Source organism: Chroicocephalus ridibundus, chromosome 15 (assembly GCF_963924245.1).
Source record: "Chroicocephalus ridibundus chromosome 15, bChrRid1.1, whole genome shotgun sequence".
NCBI classification, from domain to species: Eukaryota; Metazoa; Chordata; class Aves; order Charadriiformes; family Laridae; genus Chroicocephalus; species Chroicocephalus ridibundus.
The window spans coordinates 6,699,763-6,719,596 of NC_086298.1; the positions used below are offsets into that span (position 1 = coordinate 6,699,763).

The 19,834-nt window shown below is 47.2% G+C and overlaps 1 protein-coding gene across 2 annotated transcripts; it reads left to right on the forward strand.

Annotated features, from left to right (window-relative positions):
* The first annotated feature begins 60 nt into the window (after positions 1-60).
* Positions 61-19,822, forward strand: MIGA2 (mitoguardin 2). 2 transcript variants are annotated; one of them, XM_063353078.1, is made up of 16 exons: positions 61-183; positions 1,796-2,038; positions 2,694-2,904; positions 3,867-3,979; positions 6,364-6,481; positions 6,985-7,124; positions 8,644-8,761; positions 8,945-9,045; positions 9,531-9,646; positions 10,078-10,150; positions 10,810-10,896; positions 11,564-11,662; positions 11,899-12,033; positions 12,758-12,811; positions 13,773-13,889; positions 14,519-19,822. In XM_063353078.1, exons 2-16 carry the CDS (start codon positions 1,943-1,945, stop codon positions 14,717-14,719), a joined length of 1,779 nt encoding a protein of 592 aa, XP_063209148.1. In that variant the 5' UTR covers positions 61-183; positions 1,796-1,942; the 3' UTR covers positions 14,720-19,822. The 2 variants fall into 2 exon arrangements, with proteins under 2 accessions (XP_063209148.1, XP_063209149.1); XM_063353079.1 differs by having other exon boundaries at positions 2,709-2,904.
* Positions 19,823-19,834: the final 12 nt, after the last annotated feature.

Sequence of the window (19,834 nt, forward strand, 5' to 3'; positions counted from 1 at the left end):
CGCCGCTCTCATTGGCTGGAAGGGGGCCCGGGGGAGGGGCATTGGCCCTGCCCCGCCGCGCTCGGCCCTGCCCCCGCTCAGGGTAGGCTGCGGCGCCGGGGAAGGAGACGCTGCCCTTCCGCGGCCATGGCGCGCGGCGGGGGGAGAGGGCGCCGAACGGGGCCGCGCGCCCCCCCCGCCACGGTGAGTGGTGCCGCCTGCCTCGCTCGCGGGGGTCGGGCCGCGCGGGCTGAGCCATCGCGGCGGGGGGGGGGCGGGAGCGCGCAGGGACTCCCGTCTGGAACCGGGCCTGGGGTGGGACCCCCGGGTGGAACCGGCGGGGGTTGTCGGAGATGGGGAGCCCCGGGTGGAACCGGGCCGTGGGGAAGATGGGCCCCCCCGGGTGGAACTTGGCGGGAGTGTCGGAGACGGGGACCCCTGGGTGGAACCGGGCCGGGGGGTGCGGGGTCGCACCGGGGTGCAGAGGGTACAGAACCGCCCCGGGATGCAGGGGTGCCGGTGGTGGCCCGGGGTGCAGGGGCCCGGGGGATGCCCCAGGGATGCGAGAGGCCTGAGGGACCCCAGGGCGCGGGGGCATGGGGGTGCCTGGGAGTGCAGGGGGCGTGGGGACGCTCCAGGGGTGCAGAGGGCCCGGGAGCCCCGTTTGCAGGGCCCTATCTTGATGCAGCATCGGTACGGGGAGTCCCGGGAGGAGCTCCCTGCCCGGGGCCTGCCTGGCCGGTGGGTTCAACCCCCCCGCACCCCGGGAGCCTGCAGTGCCTCCCCGGGGGAGCCCGCGGCGGGCTGGGCTGTGGCGAGATGCTCCGGACCGAGGGGTTTTCCTGGTACCTTGCTGCGTGTACGCCTCAGCCAGGCACAGCACCCCCCAGGGCTGTTTTCTGTGCCCAAAATTCCTTGCACTTTGCTCTTCTCATCTCTGCCCTGGCTGAAACGTTGTGTTTAACCTTGTGGGGAGAGCCCCGTCGCCTATGTTTGGTCGCTGCAGGCTCCTGCCACCTTGAGACCATTTCCAAATGTGGCTCCCGGATGGGGTCACACCGACGCCAGGCAGGAATTGGGGGGTTCTCATGCAGCTGCAACACTTGGGGAGGGTTTAGCTTGTCCATGTGGAGAGATGCCAGAGCCCAGCATGGCCGGAACGTGGCCACACGCAGGGTAAGAGCAGCATCTCCTTGCTGCAGCGGGGGTGGCTTGCTGCAAAGGCTGGCCTGGCAAAGAGTTTATAACTGTGGTGTTTAAAAGACGATTTCCCCTGGTTTCAATACATACTTCTGTAGCATTGTCTGTGAAGTGAAGCATGTCCCTCCTGCCCAGCTCCCAGCACAGCCAGTAAAGCTCTGTAAATTCAAGCAGCTTTGAAACCTCCTGGGCAAACGCCTTTGGTTGGTGGCTCCTTAGCAGGTCTTTGACACTCAGAAAACTGATCAAGAACAGAGTCTTGCCAAGAAAGTGTAGGTGTGGTTATTTGCAATATTTTTTTTTTTTTACTATGAGGACTGCAAACGAAATCCCTCCAGCCAATGTTGCGCAGCCAATTCTGGTGCATGTAGAAATCTCCGGCAGCTATCGAGTCCAAGGTTGCTGCTGCTGTTGAGCAGTTTGGGAATCTGACCCTGTGGTTTGTAGGACAAGCAAAAAAATTGCTGCCGTTGGTGAGAAGATGCTTTAGATCTCCTGCGTGGCTCTAGAGGCATTGCTGCTCCAAGTGACCCGCTGTGTGGTTTGTGAAGTGTAGTACAAGGAGGAGCAGGTCATGTGTTCCCTTCACTCACCTCATTTTTCTCCTCTCCTGCAGGAGGAGGATTGCTGGATGAAGGCCGACCCTCGAACTCTGAGCCAGATGTCAGAGAGAAGTTGGATTTCTGCCTGAGCAGCTCACGCAGCATCCGCAAGTGCCCTTCCCCTTTGTGGCTCCTGGAGGTGCCGAGGTCCTCGTGCAGACATGGCATTTAGACGGACGGAGGGAATGTCCATCATCCAGGCGTTGGCAATGACCGTGGCAGAGATCCCCGTGTTTGTTTACACGACATTTGGGCAGGTACAAGAAGCAGGAAAGGCCTTTCTGTTGGGTTCCTTGGGTTTTCTCTTTGGGGGTTGTCTGTAGAGAGAGAAGAGTTTGTGTTAGTTGTGAGGGAGAGAAGCACAACGGGATGATGCTGGGGCGCCTCGGCAGTTTGAGGGTGTGTAAGAAACGCATGGAGAGTTTGGGGTGGTGGGAGAGAGTTGCTCAGGGTGGGCTTGGAGAGGGGAGAGAAGGAGACCCACATCACTCCCTGGGAGAACACCTGGGTTCAACCTTTCTCTTCTTCAAAGGCACTAAAAAAAGACTTTTGTTTTAAAGATGATCAATATATTTCCCACTTGTAGTATTGCAACACCCAGGGCAATAAAGCTCAGCTACGTACCAGGGTTTCAGAGCTTAATTTGGGTATCTCGAATTATATCTGTTACAGGCTGTGTGCAAATTTTGCAGTGTGTTTTGGTAATGAGGACCGAGACCACATTCTCTAGGTTCTGTCAAAATGATGCTCTGCAATTTCTCTGCTGCTGAGTCTTAGTTGTGTAGTAGGGGCTCTGTTTTGTGGGTAGGAGACGGAATGCCAAAGTGTCTTATGTTTAAAACTGCTTTAAAAAAAAAAAAGGGTGGTGGAATTGGTTTTTCATTGTTGCTCTTTCATCTTTTGTGTTTAAAGTCTGTCTTCTCTCAGCTGCGGCTCTCTCCAGGCCTGCGTAAGGTGCTGTTTGCTACAGCTCTCGGGACAGTTGCGTTGGCTCTTGCAGCTCATCAGCTGAAGCGTCGTCGTCGTCGAAAGAAGCAGATTGCTCCAGAGAAGTGCGGCTTTAAGCCTGGAGGGATCACAGTGCCCATCTTGCCAACCAGAAGGGTCTCCTCTGTGAAGAAAGGTCGGCCTTGCAAAAAGGGAAAAATCTCCAAAAGCCTTTTGTGAGGGAGCAAAGAGAGTGTACAGGGAGCGATGGGAAGTTCCTGACAGCTGGGGGGAGAGGAAAGCAAAGCCATTTGTGCAGTGCATTGATGCAGAATGAAATTAGAAGCCTGAAGCACAGTGCCATGAACACAGGGTTGGCGGAGGAAAGGGAGAGACCCTGAGCTCAAACCCTTGTGAGAAAAAAAAGTGGCACTGAGGTTTTCACCAAGGTTTGCAGGTCCCATCCCCCTTCCTACGGAAAGACTGTGGACCCGTTACGCCATGCTTCCCCTGATAATAATGATCCGGGGCACGCGGTGACCTCGTTGCGTATTGATCTTGGTGATGACAATATGACGCCTGACCCAGGGGTCCCGCACACAGCTGCATCGGCGAGGTTGGGTGACAGAGAGGAGGGTGGCCTGGGTCAGGCTGGTGAGTCGGGAGTGTCCGTCCGGCTGTGTGGTGGCTTCTGGATGGTCCTTGGGCAGCTTCTTCACCTGCTTGTGTTGATTTTTTGGGTAAGAGTGACCCAGGTCCTCAGCAAAGCACTTTAGGGATTAGGCATTTGTTTTATGCAACATATGAAATCTTGATGTGTTTTTAATAATAACTAAGGGAACCACGTCCATGCTCTGCCTGACCTAAGGGAAGCTGGAGGAGTTTCTCCTTCATGCTTTCCACTTGTTCTTGCCTCTTGCCATCCTTAAGCAGTGAATAAATATTAATTCCTTAGCCTCAGATCCCCACTGATACCTGCTTTCTTAGCATCTCAGAGCAAAATAGAGCATACAGGAGATCCATGACTCACTTCTAGGTATTGGATGCTGCTTTGCCCATCTGCAGTCACACTTGACAGGGCGATATTCCCCTCCCTATTCACAGCTGCAGTGAATCGGGCCTAAAATCCTATTTTTTGTGTGACCTTCCCAACTGCAGGATACTCCAGTAAGAGAGTCCAGAGTCCTGGCAGCAAGAGCAATGACACGCTCAGTGGGATTTCCTCCATCGAGCCCAGCAAACATTCCAGTTCTTCCCACAGCCTCGCCTCGGTAAGGACCTTTTCAGCAGGGCTGGGAGAAGCAGGGCTGGGAGATGCGAGTGCACCTACCTGTAACAAGATCATAAAGTCCTTGGGCTTGCACTGGCTGATGGATAATGCCAAAGCTTTTGGAGCAGAACAGGTTATGGTGTAATTGGAGGGTGGGTTCTGCTATTAACCTCACAGTGACTGTCTGGAGTTGTCTGCATGAAATCAGAGGAGCATTTTCCCATGGGCAAGAGCCCCATATACTCCAGGGTACATCCCACTTCTTTGGCCAACGAGGAGCTGCAGGAGGGTCTTGTTTGTGGGACATGGCTGTGATTCCTCAAGGAGCGAGGCTGGGTTGTCTCTGGGTCTTGTAGCAATGGGGAGCTTGTTTGCTTCTCTCCATGATGGGGGTTTGGGTGGCCCAGCAGCCCCTGTGCCAGTACAGCGCTCCTGTGCTGGGGCTTTTCACAGGTTGTTTAGTTGTTAAAACCAAGTTAACTACCAAAATCGGATAGCTCTGATTGGGAAACAATGCAGGCTGAGAATACAGGCTAGTTGTTATACCTCCTCCAAAGTTAAAAGCAGCCTATAAATACAGGTAATTCAGGCTTAACCAGGCAGCAGAAGCCATCACTGCTTTCATCCACCTCTTGTCAGACCAAACACAGAAAGATATTGAGGAGCGTTTATGGCTTCAAGACCTGTTTCACGTCCCCGTTGCTCAAAGCCTCGCATGCTGCTGTTGCAGCAGTGGGTGGCACAAGCAAACCTCTGCGGCTTTGTGTGCTGTGCCTTACTGCAAAACACCCCCTCAGTGTCACCTGCCAGAGCACCCGGCCTCGGTGACTGGTTCGCAATGCTGGGGCAGGAAGGGGAAAAATCTCCCCTTGGAAGGGAGCTGCTGGCCAGCAGCACCCTACAGTATGTGCAGGCTTTGCTGTGTTTTACCTTGTCCTGTACGGTTGAAGCACCAGGAAGTTGCCAAAAATCTGTGCTGGCCAAGGTGTTGTCTCCAGCAGGCGGCAGTGCCGGCACGGCACTGGGCGTGCAGCCCTGCACCAGTATTCCCCTGGGGTAACTGGGATATGATGGGACACAGCAGTGTGGACCAAGCTGTGTCCAGCTCTGGCCTCCTCTCCTCCCCTGCAGGGACTCTCATGACCATTTAGCTCCCCTGTGGCTTCTCCCTTCCCACAGATGCTGTCTGGGTTTTATATTGATGAAGTCTGCTTCTCTAGATATTTTTTTTTTTTAATCTAAATTCCTTTTTCCGCTGCTGGTGCATGGGAGGGGATATCCACACGGGGAGGGATCTGTTCCCGTGCCCCTTTTATTGTGTGGGAGCTGAGCATCCATGACACTGTACTCACTGCTTTTGTGTTACTTTATGGGAAAACAGCTCATCCATCACACAGCTGCAGTTTCTGCCTGCTCTCTCATCTGCTTCCTGGGGCTCTTCTTTGCCATCTAGTAAATAAGTCAGCAGCAGTGAACTGATGATTTGCAGTTCTGGATCTCAAGGTGATTTATTAACACTCCACAGAGATTAATCAATGGAGGCAGGCCAAGAACTCATCTGTCAGACGATTATTGTAGCTTTTTTTCTACCATCAGGCTCACATTTGGACATCTTTCTCTAAGCCATTTGAAAACGCTGGTCACTGATAGTGTTTGAACCCAGCACTTCATTGGGTCAGACTTTAAAAGACACTTATGCACTAGTGTGAAATTGGAGAAAGCTGATAATTTGCCCCGTGGATCTCAGTGCTCAGCCCTCCCAGGAGAAGGTTTGGTTGCAAAGAGAAGAGGGGGGATCCCCCTGGCCAAAGTCCTCAGCTGTATTTTTGCTGGTAATCTGCTCCTTTGTTTGGACTGTGGTTGCTTTCCTCGACTTCCAGTGATTTTTGCACAGGCAGCTGGGGCTGACATGGACTTTCTGTCAAAATCATTGCACCTTTGTAGTCATTGTTTTGAAGCTTTCTTGGGCTGTCGCCTCTATCAGTGCTGTCCTGCTAGTGCTCACTGTTGTACAGCTCGCTGTTTCCTAATGAACCTGCACTGTTAATTGCTTGGGAAGGTATTTCCCACACAACTTCCCGTGCTTTCAAAGACACCACTGTGGTGCTGCTTGGAGATGGGGGGACTTCTCACCTCGCCACCCCTCTCAGCACCGTGCTGTTCTCAGCAGTTGACAGCGTAGTGTGAAGCCAAGTAGGAGGGGGCTGGTAATCCTGGGTACCTTCCCCTTCCCAGGCACGGGAGTACCCATACAAGGGCAAACATGGGGAAGGGAAATGGCTTATTGTTCAGATCTAACTGGTGGTGGTGTTTGTATGGTCTTAATGTTGCTACTCTTGGAGAGAATTCAAAAGGCATTTGCTGCTCTCTGCTGCTTTCCTACAGATGGTAGCAGTTAACTCTTCGAGTCCAATACCAGCATCAGCAGGGATGTGGGATGCCCAGGCAATGGGGGATGCTGGAGCCATTGGCGATGCCAGTGCAGAGAGCCTCTACGTTCAAGGTAAACAAGCACAAGGGTAACATCACCCCGAGGGGGTTGTTTATCACTGTGAGAGCAAAATGAGGGTGTAAATTAACATGGAACATTAGCAGCTCAATGTAGAGCTCTAATAGGAAGCTCTCTCCCATTCTTGACTTAAACTCGGTGACTTGTTAGTTATAAAAATCTCATCTTCTAAAGAAGCATTTCTCTGTTTTCTCAATGAATAATTTACTTCCAAAATACTGTTCTTTGAGCAACAGGCTCACCTTGTCTGGAGAACAGTATTTTGGAAGTAACATGGCTGATGTTTTAGCCAGTTTGGGGATGTTCTCCTTTACTTCTAATCCAAATTAAACCGTATTTAAAAGGGAAAGAAATAGCATGCATTTATTCTCTCTTATCAGCTGGGGAGAGGCTTCCCTCTGTGCTGGATTGGCTGAGTGAGCCAAGACTCATGCTGTATCACTTTGTTCCTGAGTAGCCTGGGACTTCCCACAGCTTGTATTTGGTTGCATTGCCAGGCATGGAGCTGTTCGAGGAGGCCCTGCAGAAGTGGGAGCAGGCGCTGACCATCAGGCAGAGGGACAGTGTGAGTACCAGCACCCCCGTGCCCTGGGACAGCAAGAAACAGCAAGAGAGCATGTCTGAGAACATCCCAGAGGTAGGTCCCCACCTTTTCCCTTGCGTTTCCCAGATGGGGAACATGCCGAAAGACCAGCCTGGGTGCTGGAAGCAGTAATTAGGAGGTTAAAAGAGGAGCAAATTAAGGGCAGAGCTGGGGCAGACTGTTTAAAAGAGCTGTCTATATCTGTGGCTTCCTTATGCAATGCGAGTGGGTGTTTTTAATTTCTTTCTCTTTTTAATAAGTCTCGCCCCCTCATTCCCCAGCTTTTCTACCCACCTTCCAACATCATGTCAGTCACTGTCATGCAAGTCCTCCAGCAGCAGTGGCTGCGGGAGGAAAAGGCTGTAACAAGTACAGCACTGGAGAGGAAGAAATAGCTTTTTACCAGGCAGTGTTGTGTGTGTAACTTTTCAAAGCGTTTGAAAGTGGATGTCTTGGTGGTCACTATCGCTTCCTAGGAAGCAGAGGCCAGCTGCCTGCATGTATTAATGAGCAAAGTGAAGTGATAACTTGGTAGGAGCTAAGGATGCCCCTGCTCACTGAGCAGGTGGGTCAGGGAGGTGTGTAACTCGTTCTGCCTAAAGCTACAGAAACAAGAATTTTAGGACAACGCCTTGTTGTCTTGGACTTGAGGACTATGCAGGGAAGACCTCTGACAAGAGGAGATCCAAACTATACAGGCTCTGTGACAATCATGCAGCTAAAGAGAGCAGCTGTAGCTCAGGACTGTGAAAGGAGCTAAACTCCCAACTCTCCAGGAGTTCTCACTGGCAAAAAGTGTTCCCAGCCTCTTATAAATAGGGCCTGGAGGAGTAAGTATGTGGGATATTTGTCTTTTGTGCTGGATAATATTTACCCAAGTCAAATCTGGGTTCTTTTCTTGTTGACTGTCCTTGAAGAGTCCTATAGTATTTCTAAAACTGACTTAAAAATGCTGATTCGTTATCAAAATAGATTTCGTGCTTCTTGTTAATGCTTCTGTCTTCTGGGTGAGATACTCATGCAGACACAGGGGTATGAAGGCAAGATGCTGTGTAAGTCTGATTTTTCTCCCTTTCTTTTTTTCTATCCTGCTGTGCTGCTTACAGCAAACTTTGCTTATGCCCAGCACCTTAATCCAAGGACTCTTACTCTGTTATCCAGTTCTGGATACTCTGTTATATTCAACACAGGTTTTCTGATGTGATTCCCTCTTGAAATTAGGCTAAAGTCCCAGGAGAATGAAGTGATCTGTAACTCATTAAAATACCTGTTTTTCTGGATGGCAGGTTAAAGTTCTTAAGTTCTTTCTTCCTTTTTTTAACAGGAAAACAAAAGTGTGAAGCTAAAAAGCCAGAGGGTTTTAATAGGCTGTGTAGAAGCTTCCCTCCCCTTGCGTTATTAGCTGCATTGTAGGATTAATGAGTCCTCTCTCTCTCTCTCTTTTTTTTTTTTTTTAATCATTTAATCTGCAAACTCTAAATCCCATTTTACTGAAAATTTCCTTCCATATTTGTTCTGTCAATCTGTCTCTGCTCAGCTGGCTAACTAAGGGTGGCTTTTATGTATGTTCAAGGAGGAGTCTCAGAAAAGGGAGTTTGCTGAGAAGCTGGAGGCCCTCTTGCACCGAGCCTACCACCTCCAGGAAGAGTTTGGGTCTTCGCTTCCGTCGGACAGCATGCTGCTGGATCTGGGTATGGGAGCTGGGTTAGAAATGCATTAGAAGGCCAATTTATTCTCTGATTTTTATGTCTTTTCTGTAAACTAGGCAATGAAGTGGTCACAAAGCGCTGTTTGGGGGGGAGGGAGAGCACAGTGGCTAAGAGGAGTGGTAGTCCATAAACTCCCAACACATGCAGCGTCTTCGTCTCTTCCAGAGAAGACTTTAATGCTTCCATTGGCGGATGGGTCATTGCGGCTTCGGACAGATGATGAAGACAGCTCAGTTTCCGAGGACTCCTTCTTCTCTGCAGCAGAGGTGACTTAAGTTTCAGCTGTGGGTAGCAGTCCAGCTGCTTTGGGGGGAGCCACAAAGGCAGTGGAACCAAACACATCTTGGTAGAGGAAGATGATCCAACATGGAGCAACAGCCCCAAGCTGGGTGGTTCATGATGGATGTTAGGAAAAGTTGATTCATTAGGGGCATGGTGCAGCCCTTTCCAACCAGCATTTCCATGTCATCTTCCTATCTACTCTAGAAAACATGCCATAACACATAGAAAAGTACTGTAAATCTAATGTAATGTGGCTTGGTTGTGTAAATTTTAGGGAATATTGAGCTGTGTCAGAGCTGAGACAGCTTTGAAACTGGTGGGAAAAGAAATATCTTTGCGTGAAATAATTGGAGCTGATAAAAGTTTGCTAGCTGAAGAAGGCACATCTTGCTTGTGTGCAGTCTCTGAGTATTTGCAAATATTTAACGAGATCATTTTGTTCTTCCTGTGCCTCTTGCCACCTCTGCAGCTCTTTGACGCCCTCCACTTTGATGAAATACCATTCCACCTCTCTAAGCCAGTAGCGGCCTATGAAGAAGCTCTGCAGCTAGTGAAAGAAGGGAAAGTTGCGTGCCGGACGCTGAGGTGAAGTCACAGCTGGAGTTTTGGGTCCTTGTGTCGAGGCTCCTTTGAACAGTGTGAACACATTATTTGCCTTTGAGCAGCCCTATAATGAGAATAACCCTTTGGGGTCCGAAATTCTTAGCATCCTTCCTGCTGGTTCAGACTTCCCAGGGAACTAGCCCCAGATTTCAGGACACACATTAAGAAAGGGTAATTGTCCCAGGAAATTAGTAATGAGAAATGTGCCTGTTCTGTGTGTCTGGCTGGCATAGTCCTGTGCTGTGACAGCCTTTGCAGAGGTGCTCTGGTCCCCTAGGGTGCCGTGCAAAGGGAATGCAGTTGTTGCTTTCTCCTAGGCACAGACTGGAAATTATTTTTTTGGGGGGAACATAGTTAGGAACGCAGACATCAGGAGAGCTGAAATTTATGCAATCCTTCCCCTTTCCCTCTAGGACAGAGCTCCTTGGCTGCTACAGTGACCAGGATTTCCTTGCGAAGCTGCATTGCGTCAGGCAGGCCTTCCAGGTGAGAACGGCTCGAGGCTCCCAGGTTCCTGCGGTGCGTTGCTGCCAGCAGCACATTCTCCTCTGCCTGCACAGGGGTGAAGTCTTTGCCCCTCTAGAGCAAGTAAAAGCAGAAGCAGTAGCATCCCAAGTTCCCCTTGCTTAACTCTGTAATCCCGTCCTGATGGATTTGATGTGGAGAGGGAGAGGATCCCCTGGTCCCCGTGCCCCACTTGAGCGGTGGTTACACAGCCAGTGACACTGGTTTAGTTCTGGGAAGTTAAAGTTTGTGAATTTCCGAGGTGCCTAGAAGCCGCTACTCCCATTTAAGAGCTTTTCACAGGGCTGGAGTCAAACCTCTGAGGTAGGGGAGTAAGGTTTCCTTCTCCTTACCGCAGTCCTCTTCCTGGCAAGGTACGTCTACAGCCTGAGCAGCAGCTTTTGTGCCCTGGCCCCACTGCAGCTCCTGTGCCTCCGTTCTTGCCAATTTCAGTCTTTCAGCCTAATTTTAAACTTGCTTCCTGGAGAGAGCAGTTTTCTTTTCTAGTCTCCAGCTTATTAAAGGTTAATGATACTGGCGTATGCAGTATTGCACTGCTTTGTGTCCTGTCCTTTTTTCTCCCAACTCAGAATTTGTGTGGGTGTAGGTGCTCACAGGAGATTTCTTGTGTTCCCTTGCAGGAGCTGCTGGAGGATGAAAGCAATCAACTGTTTTTTGGGGAGGTTGGGAAGCAAATGGTGATAGGACTGATGACAAAAGCTGAAAAGGTAGGAAGTTTGTATAAGAACTGAGCTGTGACTTGAGCACAGGGACACTTGTTCCTCCATTCCAACCCAGAGTTTGTCCAGTGTGTTGGAAGACGAAAACTTCATCATGGTGACTATTGTGAGCAATAAAGCACAGGCATTTTTAATCTAGTTTAAACAAAGTATCTTGAAAGATCCTCTCTGTGCATCTCCTGTCCACAGTTTGATGCTCTGCCTCACTGGAATGAACAGAGGGTACAGGCTGTGCACCAGCGATGGCATCGTCCCAAGGAATACAGGAAAGGGAAAACATCATCAAACCTTTGCATCAACGATGTAACAGTTTTCAGATCACTGGTTTAGTCACTGGTCATCCCCTGAACAGGGAGATGGTTGCTTGCACAGCATTAGTCCTTTAGTTGGCTCACTTTGCATACAGATGTCTCTAGCTACTTCCCTGAAGAAAGTGGAGAAACGTAGGTGCTTTGAGTCACAGCTGAGCCTGGGGCCATCCGTGCCTCCTAGAAATAAATTCTCTCTTTCTGCACAAAGAGTGTTTTGGCTAAAAACTTCAGCCAGCCACATGCATCAATGGTGATGTTAGCTCAAAATTGAGTAGTCAAACTTTGGTGAAATGTGCCCACGGCTGTTGTACCTTCTGAAGTGTTTTGTTTCTCTACTCTCCTAGAATCCCAAAGCTTTTCTGGAAAGCTATGAGGAGATGCTGCGTTATGCACTGAAACAGGAGACCTGGCCAACCACTCAGCAGGAGCTGGAGGGAAGAGGGGTTGGTAAAGACATTCTCTCTACAAAGTCACAGAGTAGTTGGAAGATAATGGATATGTAGGAACTGCCCAGGAGTAAAAGAACTGCTGATGAAATATTATTTTGCAATTGTACATTATGTTCTTCAGCTCATTACATTTTATTGCTTCAAACCAAAAGAGTAAAGTCCATCTCTTTTTTTTATTTTATTTTTATTTTTTAACCTGTTTCCTTTACAGACTGTTCTCTCTCTGACAGGTGGTGTGCATGAGTTTCTTTGATATCGTGCTGGACTTCATCCTCATGGATGCTTTTGAGGATCTGGAGAACCCGCCCTCCTCCGTGCTGGCTGTGCTGCGCAACCGATGGCTCTCCGACAGCTTCAAGGAGACGGTGCGTTAAGCAGGCAGTCCTTGCACTGAGCGTGAGATCTCAGTGCCAAGGCTAGGGAAGAGTATAGCCTCATCTGTCCTGGCTGAATTTTCTCTTTAGAAATACCATGCTTTCCTGAAGTTCTAAACAACAATCTTCTGGTACATGTAAATTGTTTACAGGAAAGCTTTCCTTAGTTTGAAAGCATCTGGTTGGCTCCAATAGACTTATTTCCCTAGCGGCCTTTATCAGTGATGCCATGGAGATGTTAAAAGATGACAATGCATATTTTCATGAATGAGAGGAAGAGGATCAAAATGTAGGGAAAAACACGTGGGTTTTTTGCACCTGGCCATTCATTCTGGTGGTACCTCAGCAGATACTGTTGCTCAAATTGCAGCGCTTTCCTCTAGTCCTGGCCCCCAGCTGCATATTTAAGACTGATTAGTTTCATAGATCGAGAAGATGATGGTTGGGAGGCACCTTTTAACAGCTCTCTGCTTACAGCCTGCGTTCTAGGGTGTTCGGCAGCTATTAGCGATCTTCAAAAACACTTTGGCTTTTCTGGAATGGATCTGGAGCGGCCAAATCTGCTTCCAGTTCACTTCGATTTTTTGTCACTAATTTTAGAGTTGTTGGCACAAAAGGGCCACTGCTTTGATATTTTGATGGCTATATATTGGTAAACTGTTTTTTTTATTAAAAGTAATCCCAGGTACTAATGGGCTCTCTCTGTTAATCATAGGCCCTGGCAACTGCCTGCTGGTCAGTTCTGAAAGCAAAAAGGAGGCTTCTGATGGTAAGCAAAATTAATTAAAAGGGAAAGAATCTAATGTGTTTGAAGCTGAAAAGTTAACACCTAGATCTTGACAAAATACGAAATCTAAGTGGTTTAAGACTGAACTGAATCGCATTCCTTGTAATGCTTTAGAGCGCTGGGGTACTGCCGTCATTGCTCCCGTGCCATGCCAGTGTTTTACTGAATGAATCTGAGTTTATTCTCCCTTTTTCTAAATGTGAGGATTCAAAAGCTGACATTGCCTGTTTGGTATTCCCTCTCGTTGCTCACAATACCGTAGGAATGGTCACAGACACCAAGCAACAAGGGGCTGCTCCTGAATTGTAGCTTTGCTGCTGGGAGTGCACTGAATGGCTCAGGTGCTTCTCAGCTTCCCAGCGCTGACTGCTGACCAGCTGTTACTTGATGTATTTCCCTTAAATCTGTGGCTTTCTAAAGTGTCACTGACGATGAGTTCATGGACCTGGGGAACAGGAAGCCGCAACTTCACAACCCCAGTTCTGCCACAGGGTCTGTGGCCTCTGGCAAGTTTTCAGCTCCTATCCCACAACCAGCCGGTACGACTGGGTTTGCCTCGTGAGATGGCTCAAAGAGAAGTGAGGGCGTTGGAAGCTGGATTGGTGCTGCCATGCACTAGCTCTGTCTTGGGTATTTGCATGCCCTTTCCTGGCTTGGTCCGGAGATTATAAATAGGGTCTATAAAGACTGCTTGATGGTTGCCTTCCATTTTCTTCTATTTATTTTCCTCCTCAAATAGTCCTTTAGAAACACAAAGATAGAAAGCTATAGTCATTCTTCAAGGGATCTGAAATGTCAGTGTAATTCTGCAGGAAGAGATGGTCTTAAGTAGCTCTTAACTTCAGTTACTGAAGCACGGGGCTTTCTGGTAGCTGATAGGAATAAGCTGCTAATTCTGTCTGAGAGCTAAGACACCAACCAGTTCTTCCCTTCCCTGTGGCAGGTACCAGATGGCTTTATCTCTCATTTCTACTCCGTATCGGAGCATGTCAGTCCTGTTCTAGCCTTTGGTTTTCTGGGGCCCAAGCAGCATCTATCTGAAGTCTGCAGTTTCTTCAAGGTAAGGTGGCTTTTCTGTACCTGATCTGTGTGGGACTCCTGCTGTCTTCTGGCTTAAAGCTGCAGATGTGTGCTTTTGATGGCTGACATGGCATTAAGAAACTTGGCTGTAATCAAAAGCCTTCTAAAAATCACTGGGTTTTGAGATGCAGATTGCTGAATTCAGAATGATAAGAATTCCCAGCACAAATTACCATAGCTGATAGGAAATGTGTGTGATGAGATCAGTTTATATCATGAATGTTGGAAAAGATTATGGGTGCATATGCTGAAAGAATACGTTGTCTAAGAGTACATGGGGATCTTACAAGTTATTTGACCTTAAAGCCTAAATCCTCTTGTTCTTGTAGATAATATCATGAGAAGCTTTGTTGCATTCATTAAATATTTGCATGGGTATTGCTACGGACGTCAGCATGGCTTTCCTAACTGCAGGGGTTCTGCTGTCTTGTTTCAGAGGCATGAGGGGATCTAAACACAAAAGTAACATCCAGCCTAAAGCAGATCTTTGCTTGGATGGCAGACATGCAAAATTCCTTACAGGGTTTTCTGCTTGCTGCAGTCCAGGCAGCTGGTATTGGCAGGTGGGAGGAGGTCTCCTTACTGTAAACCTTCCTTTTGTCTTTGTAGCACCAGATAGTACAATATCTGAAGGACATGTTTGATTTGGACAACGTGAGATACACAACGGTGCAGTCTCTGGCAGAAGATATTCTGCAGCTGTCGCGGCGGCGCAGTGAGATCCTCTTGGGATATCTGGGCACTGAGACTTCCCCGGAGATGAACGGCACGCTTCCTGGTGAAAACGAGCCACTGAAGGAGCTCATCTGATGTCAATCAGGGGAGGAAAACAGTTTTGTACAAGGACCTTTTTCCTCCCAGAGATGGATAAAACTACCTGCAATGCTCAGTGGTGGCAGCAAGACTTATTTCAACACACAGCAACCTGGTGGGACCTTCTGCTTTTTGTAGCCAGTAGTGTTTGCTGGGATGGATCCAGGACCACTTGCCAGCTTATGGTTTGAATTTCTTCTTTGTTCCACCTTCCTGTTCTTTTTATTATTATTACTTTTAATGTGTCATATAAACCACAAACTGCCTGGGCCCAGATTTTTGCCCGATTCCTTTGAATAGGGCAAGATATGTACCCGTTTCACCTGTGTGTTTTCTGGGAGATGATCCCTGATGTTTACGGTTGTGTGTGGGAGCAGGAACATCATTGGTAAATTCTCCACTTAGCCCATAGCTTCTCAAGGAGGCTTTGTTTGCTTTGGGATTTTTATTATCGTTCTTTCTCTGCTGTGTTTCTACAGACATTACTGCTGATTTTACCTTATGTGTTTTAACACATGCAATGTGACTAGCAAAGATTTCTTTCCCAGGGAGGAAGAAATACTTCTGTAAAGCACTGAAGTAAAATGCAGACTTTTGTAACCAGTCTGAAGCTCTAAAGAAGTTGGTCTGTTCCCTCTGTGTTGCTGCTCTTTGCAGGCCAGATGATGGGCTCTGTGCCATGGTCATCCTCGCTTAGGAGATTGCTGAGGTCTACGTTTGCCCCTAAGGCAAGCTAGCGTGAGGAGGGGGTGGACTTGCATCCCGCCTCTGCATGCACAAAGTCTTTAACATCCATCAAAGTGCCTTGCTGTATTTCAGAATGAGCCAGCAGCAGTTTTCGCTGGGCAGGAGGTGTGGGGTGTACGAAAGCAGAGGGAACCGGTGTAGCGTGGTGCCTGTTCCTATTGTGCACAAGGCAGTATGAGGTGCAGATGTTGGATGTGGTGTACGAAAGGGGTTATGTGTGCTGGATCGCTGAGATCAAGCTGCTAGAGAGGAAACAAGTCTTTCGTCGATCCTAAGAAACACAGCGTAGTTTTGGGTATAGATCAAACGCATGGGTATGTATGTTTTTTGTAGTGCTGGGATGGGCTCTTCTCAAATGATGTGATCCTGACTGCGCAGCCGGCACCTGAAATCTGGCTGCTCTGGGACACGTGCTGAGTTGGATACCAGTGTAAGCAGTGGAGTGTGCCGGACTTGAGGCGGTCCTGGCTTTTGTGTGAGGTTTGCAGTGATTTGCCAAGTCCTCTGTGAGTGCAATGCCACGGATGAAGGCTGAGGGTCCAGCCTGTCCTTTCTTCTGTTTCAGTCCACATATGGCTCCAAGTCCCAGCTTCAGAATGTGCAGGTCTTCAGGGAGAAGAAAATGGGAACTTTCACAAAAACACAGGCTTCACTGTTTTTTCTCCAGACTGATTGGTTATCCCTTGTGTCTGTTCCAGGTAAAAGGCATAAGTCTTATCTAGCCATATTTTTGCAAGGGAAAAATAAAAGTAAGAATCTGGAGTTTTCATAGGGGTGGAAAGTCAGTGCACAGGCTTGGAGAATACAAATGTCGTCTTTCTTCCTCGTCAGATATCTAATGTGGATTCTGCTGGTAAAAGCAGGAAGGAAGTAAGCAGGGAAAAAGTAAACAAGAGGATGTAAAAGGAGTAGATAAATGCTCCTGAGATGCTTGCAAGAGGGTAAGTGTAGAGCACGTAACATCTGTTGCTCTGTAAGCACATCAGACTGATGTGGCTTATCCTGAAGAACAGATTAATGCAATAAACAAGGCAGTGCAGAGGCAGAAGCGAGGAGCAGCTGACCTGAGTGAGGCTGCATGAAATAAACTGTTATGAGAAGGATTTGAGAGAGAGCAGTTGAAACTAGGAAAGGTCTCTGAGGTGCCTTGCTCCTGGCAGGATGCAGTGAGAGAAGAAACAGAGGATGCTGTATTAGCATGACACACCTGCTATACGTAAACTGTGATTTAAAAGTACGTTACATTCTGAAAGCAAGTTACTTTGCCAAAAAAAATGTTTATAGTGCTTTGTGCTCTTGTATGGCTGGTTTAGAAGAAAGAGTAACTTCAGCAGCTTTGTATAGTGGTTAAAATGATGCTAAAATGTGAAGATTAATGTAATAAGATGGACTGTAATTCTAAACAATCAATGCTGTTAATTTCAGATTTTTAGAGTTGTTTTATGTGTATTTATTTAGTACTTTGAGTGTCTTTTGGCCTCAGTGCTTGGGGCAGCCTGCCTACTTTGTGTACAGACAAGAACACTGGCTGCTGACTTTGGTCTTTTCGCATCCTTGCGGGAGAGGATACTGAAACGGGGTCCCCATGAAGCAAACACTAACTTGCACTGTGGCTTTTTAAGCTAAGAACTTGTAAATTCCTAGTCAATCAAATGGAAGAAAGATAGTTTTATTACAGCTTTATGCTTTTCCCTAGCCCTTATTGCAAATAGGGTATGCTGCCCTCCCAGTGAAGGTAAAGAGGGATCTTCCTCAAGAACAGCCGTAGCTTCTTAAAGGTTGAGTTCTCCCCCTCTGCCCAGCGACACTAACTTGCTCCTGCACAAGCCAAGGATGTCTGCTGAGAAAAACTGATTTTCTATTTACTGGGGACGTTGTTAAACTTCTCTTTGCCCTGCTCCTCCCTGCTATTTCATTGCTGCTCTTTCTCCCTCCCCAATCCCAGTGTAGCTTGAGAGGAAAGGCAGAAGAAAGGTGTTTGCAGCCTCTGAAGGGTACTGTTCGGATCAGCGGGCTCAGAGGAGCTGGTCCTGTGGAAGAAGCTCTCCCTGACCCACAGGGTGGTGGTCAGTGACCTGCTGCGTTCAGCTCCTTTAGCTGCAGCCACGAGCAGGGTCTCAGGCTGATCTCATCCAGGCATCTGTTTTTTAGGGTAGAGTAAAAGGGTTATGATGGAAACCGCTCCTGCCCTCTGGCTTCATAAGAGATCACTAGAAAATCCTTCTTTCCCCAGCGTATTGTGTTTAGTAAAGGAAATTCTTCAGTATTAGTAGCAGTTGAGATACGTATTTGGGTAGAATCTCTAGAGATAAGATATTTGCCTTTTTTATAATGAACCCTTATTCTCAAGGGGTTAAATCATTCTGGGCTGACACTTGCAAGATTTTAACACTGATGGGGATTTAAAGTGGCTTAGCAGCTATGAAGTAAAATCCTTCAATAGTTTCTGATGCTTAAACAGAATTTCAAATATGCATGACTTTCCGTTTTTATGTGGAGGTTGTAACAAGCTTCACCAGTGGCTGAAGTACATATTCAGTACTTTAGTATGTATGTAGAGACTACACCAAATGACTCTAGGACAGTCTTTATGATCTTTAAAGCACAAATACATTAATAAAAAAAAAAAAAAGAGGAAAAATCTGCCTTGTTGTATCTACGGGATCGGTGTGGCTTTGAAGAGCATGATTTGTGCTGTCTCATACAAGGAGGTAGGAAAGATAAGGATTTTACTTGCCCCTCTTCAGTAGAACATTCCTCTGCCATATCTGAAACTAATGAATGTAAACTTGTGCCTATTTTTTTTCTTGATTTCCTAAAGGTGTAAAAATCTGTTCTTGTTTTGCTTCTTTCTTTTTCTTTGCAGATAATTTTTTTTTTAAATACTTTTAATCTTAGGATGTGGGCATTACAAGTCAAATAAAACTTTCCTTCATGATTGTGTTTTTTGTTTCTAAATTTCCTGGCGAAACTTGCTAGAAACTCAAGTCTTTGGTTTCTGATTTAGGTGACAGTTGTGGTGACACCTCTGGTGCGAAAGTGATGGTGTAGTACAAGGCTCGCTCTTCCTAGAGTCAAAATGGTAAACTTACAGCAAGTGAACTTCAGGGGGTTGTTTGCGTGGGGAGTCTTCCTGGTTCCGCTGAAGACAAGTCTGCAGATTAAACAGGCTATAAAATAAACAAGACAACTCATTGTGCTTTGAGCAGTGGTTGAAAACTGTGGGGTTTCATTTTTCAGATTTTTCTTTTCCCGTGGCGGTTTGATTGTGTTTGGGTGTGGTGTGGGTAGGCTTAGCAGGCTGTGATAAAGTGGTAGCAGAAATCCCAGTGAGGAGCAGAATCTCTTAAACGTTGTCCAAGTTCTTGTAGCAAACTTATCAGCCTCCCAAACTATGTGAGAGAAACCCAGAGTAAAGGCTGTGGGTTGATATCAGAGATGCCCATCTGCTGCGCAATGCGGGAAACGCATCTTCTCATTCTTCTGAAGCAATTACAGTATGTTTAAATACTTTCATTTTCAAATGATACAGAAACCAGATTGAATCAGATAGGCTGTTTGCTTCCACAGTGATTAAGATTTCATCCATATGCTTAAGAATAAAAAAAAAAAATAAGCCTCGGTTAGCATTAATGCAAGCCTGTCGTGAACTGTGATGTATGCAAATAAAATGTTCATGAATAGGAAAATTTTTGTCTTGTGCCACACCCTGAAGGCTAGTTGAAAGAGTTAAAAGGAGTTTATCTTAGTTTCCATGGTGTCAGACTGTATACTCATTACATCTCCAGAGCAGCTTTGTGCTTTCTTATGCTGAAGGAACAGAGCAAAGGCTGCTCCGTGTATTGACACCTTCTTCTTATGTTCAGGAAGGAGTGGGTGAATATAGCAATGAAGCCCACAATTTTCAGTACTTGTCATGGTACATAGATCAAATGTAATCCACTCTGCCAGCATAACTCTATATTCAATAGCTTGGAAAGGAGGAGATTTATTTAACTTGAATAATGAAAGCAGTAAATCACTCACGCTACCTTGTATAGCAGTCTTCTGCAATGAATTGAACTTCTGCAGTAAATATTTGCCCTTTCTTTCCAAATAATGAGACTTAAATGCTGATTTTTTTTTTTTCTTGCAATGCCAGGAAGAGTGTCAGCTTTGAAGAGCCCGTTGAAATTAATGGTACATAATCATAATTGCTATCTGAAAACAGGTATATTATGACTGCAGGAGAAGGAGTTTTCTCCCTGTTCTGAAATCTTGCTTTAAGGTGAACGTGCTAAGGGATAGAAATCCTAGTACGTGTGTTTTTCTGACATATAAAGATTAAAGGTAACCCCTTGCCTATGTTTATCACTTCTTGCGTTG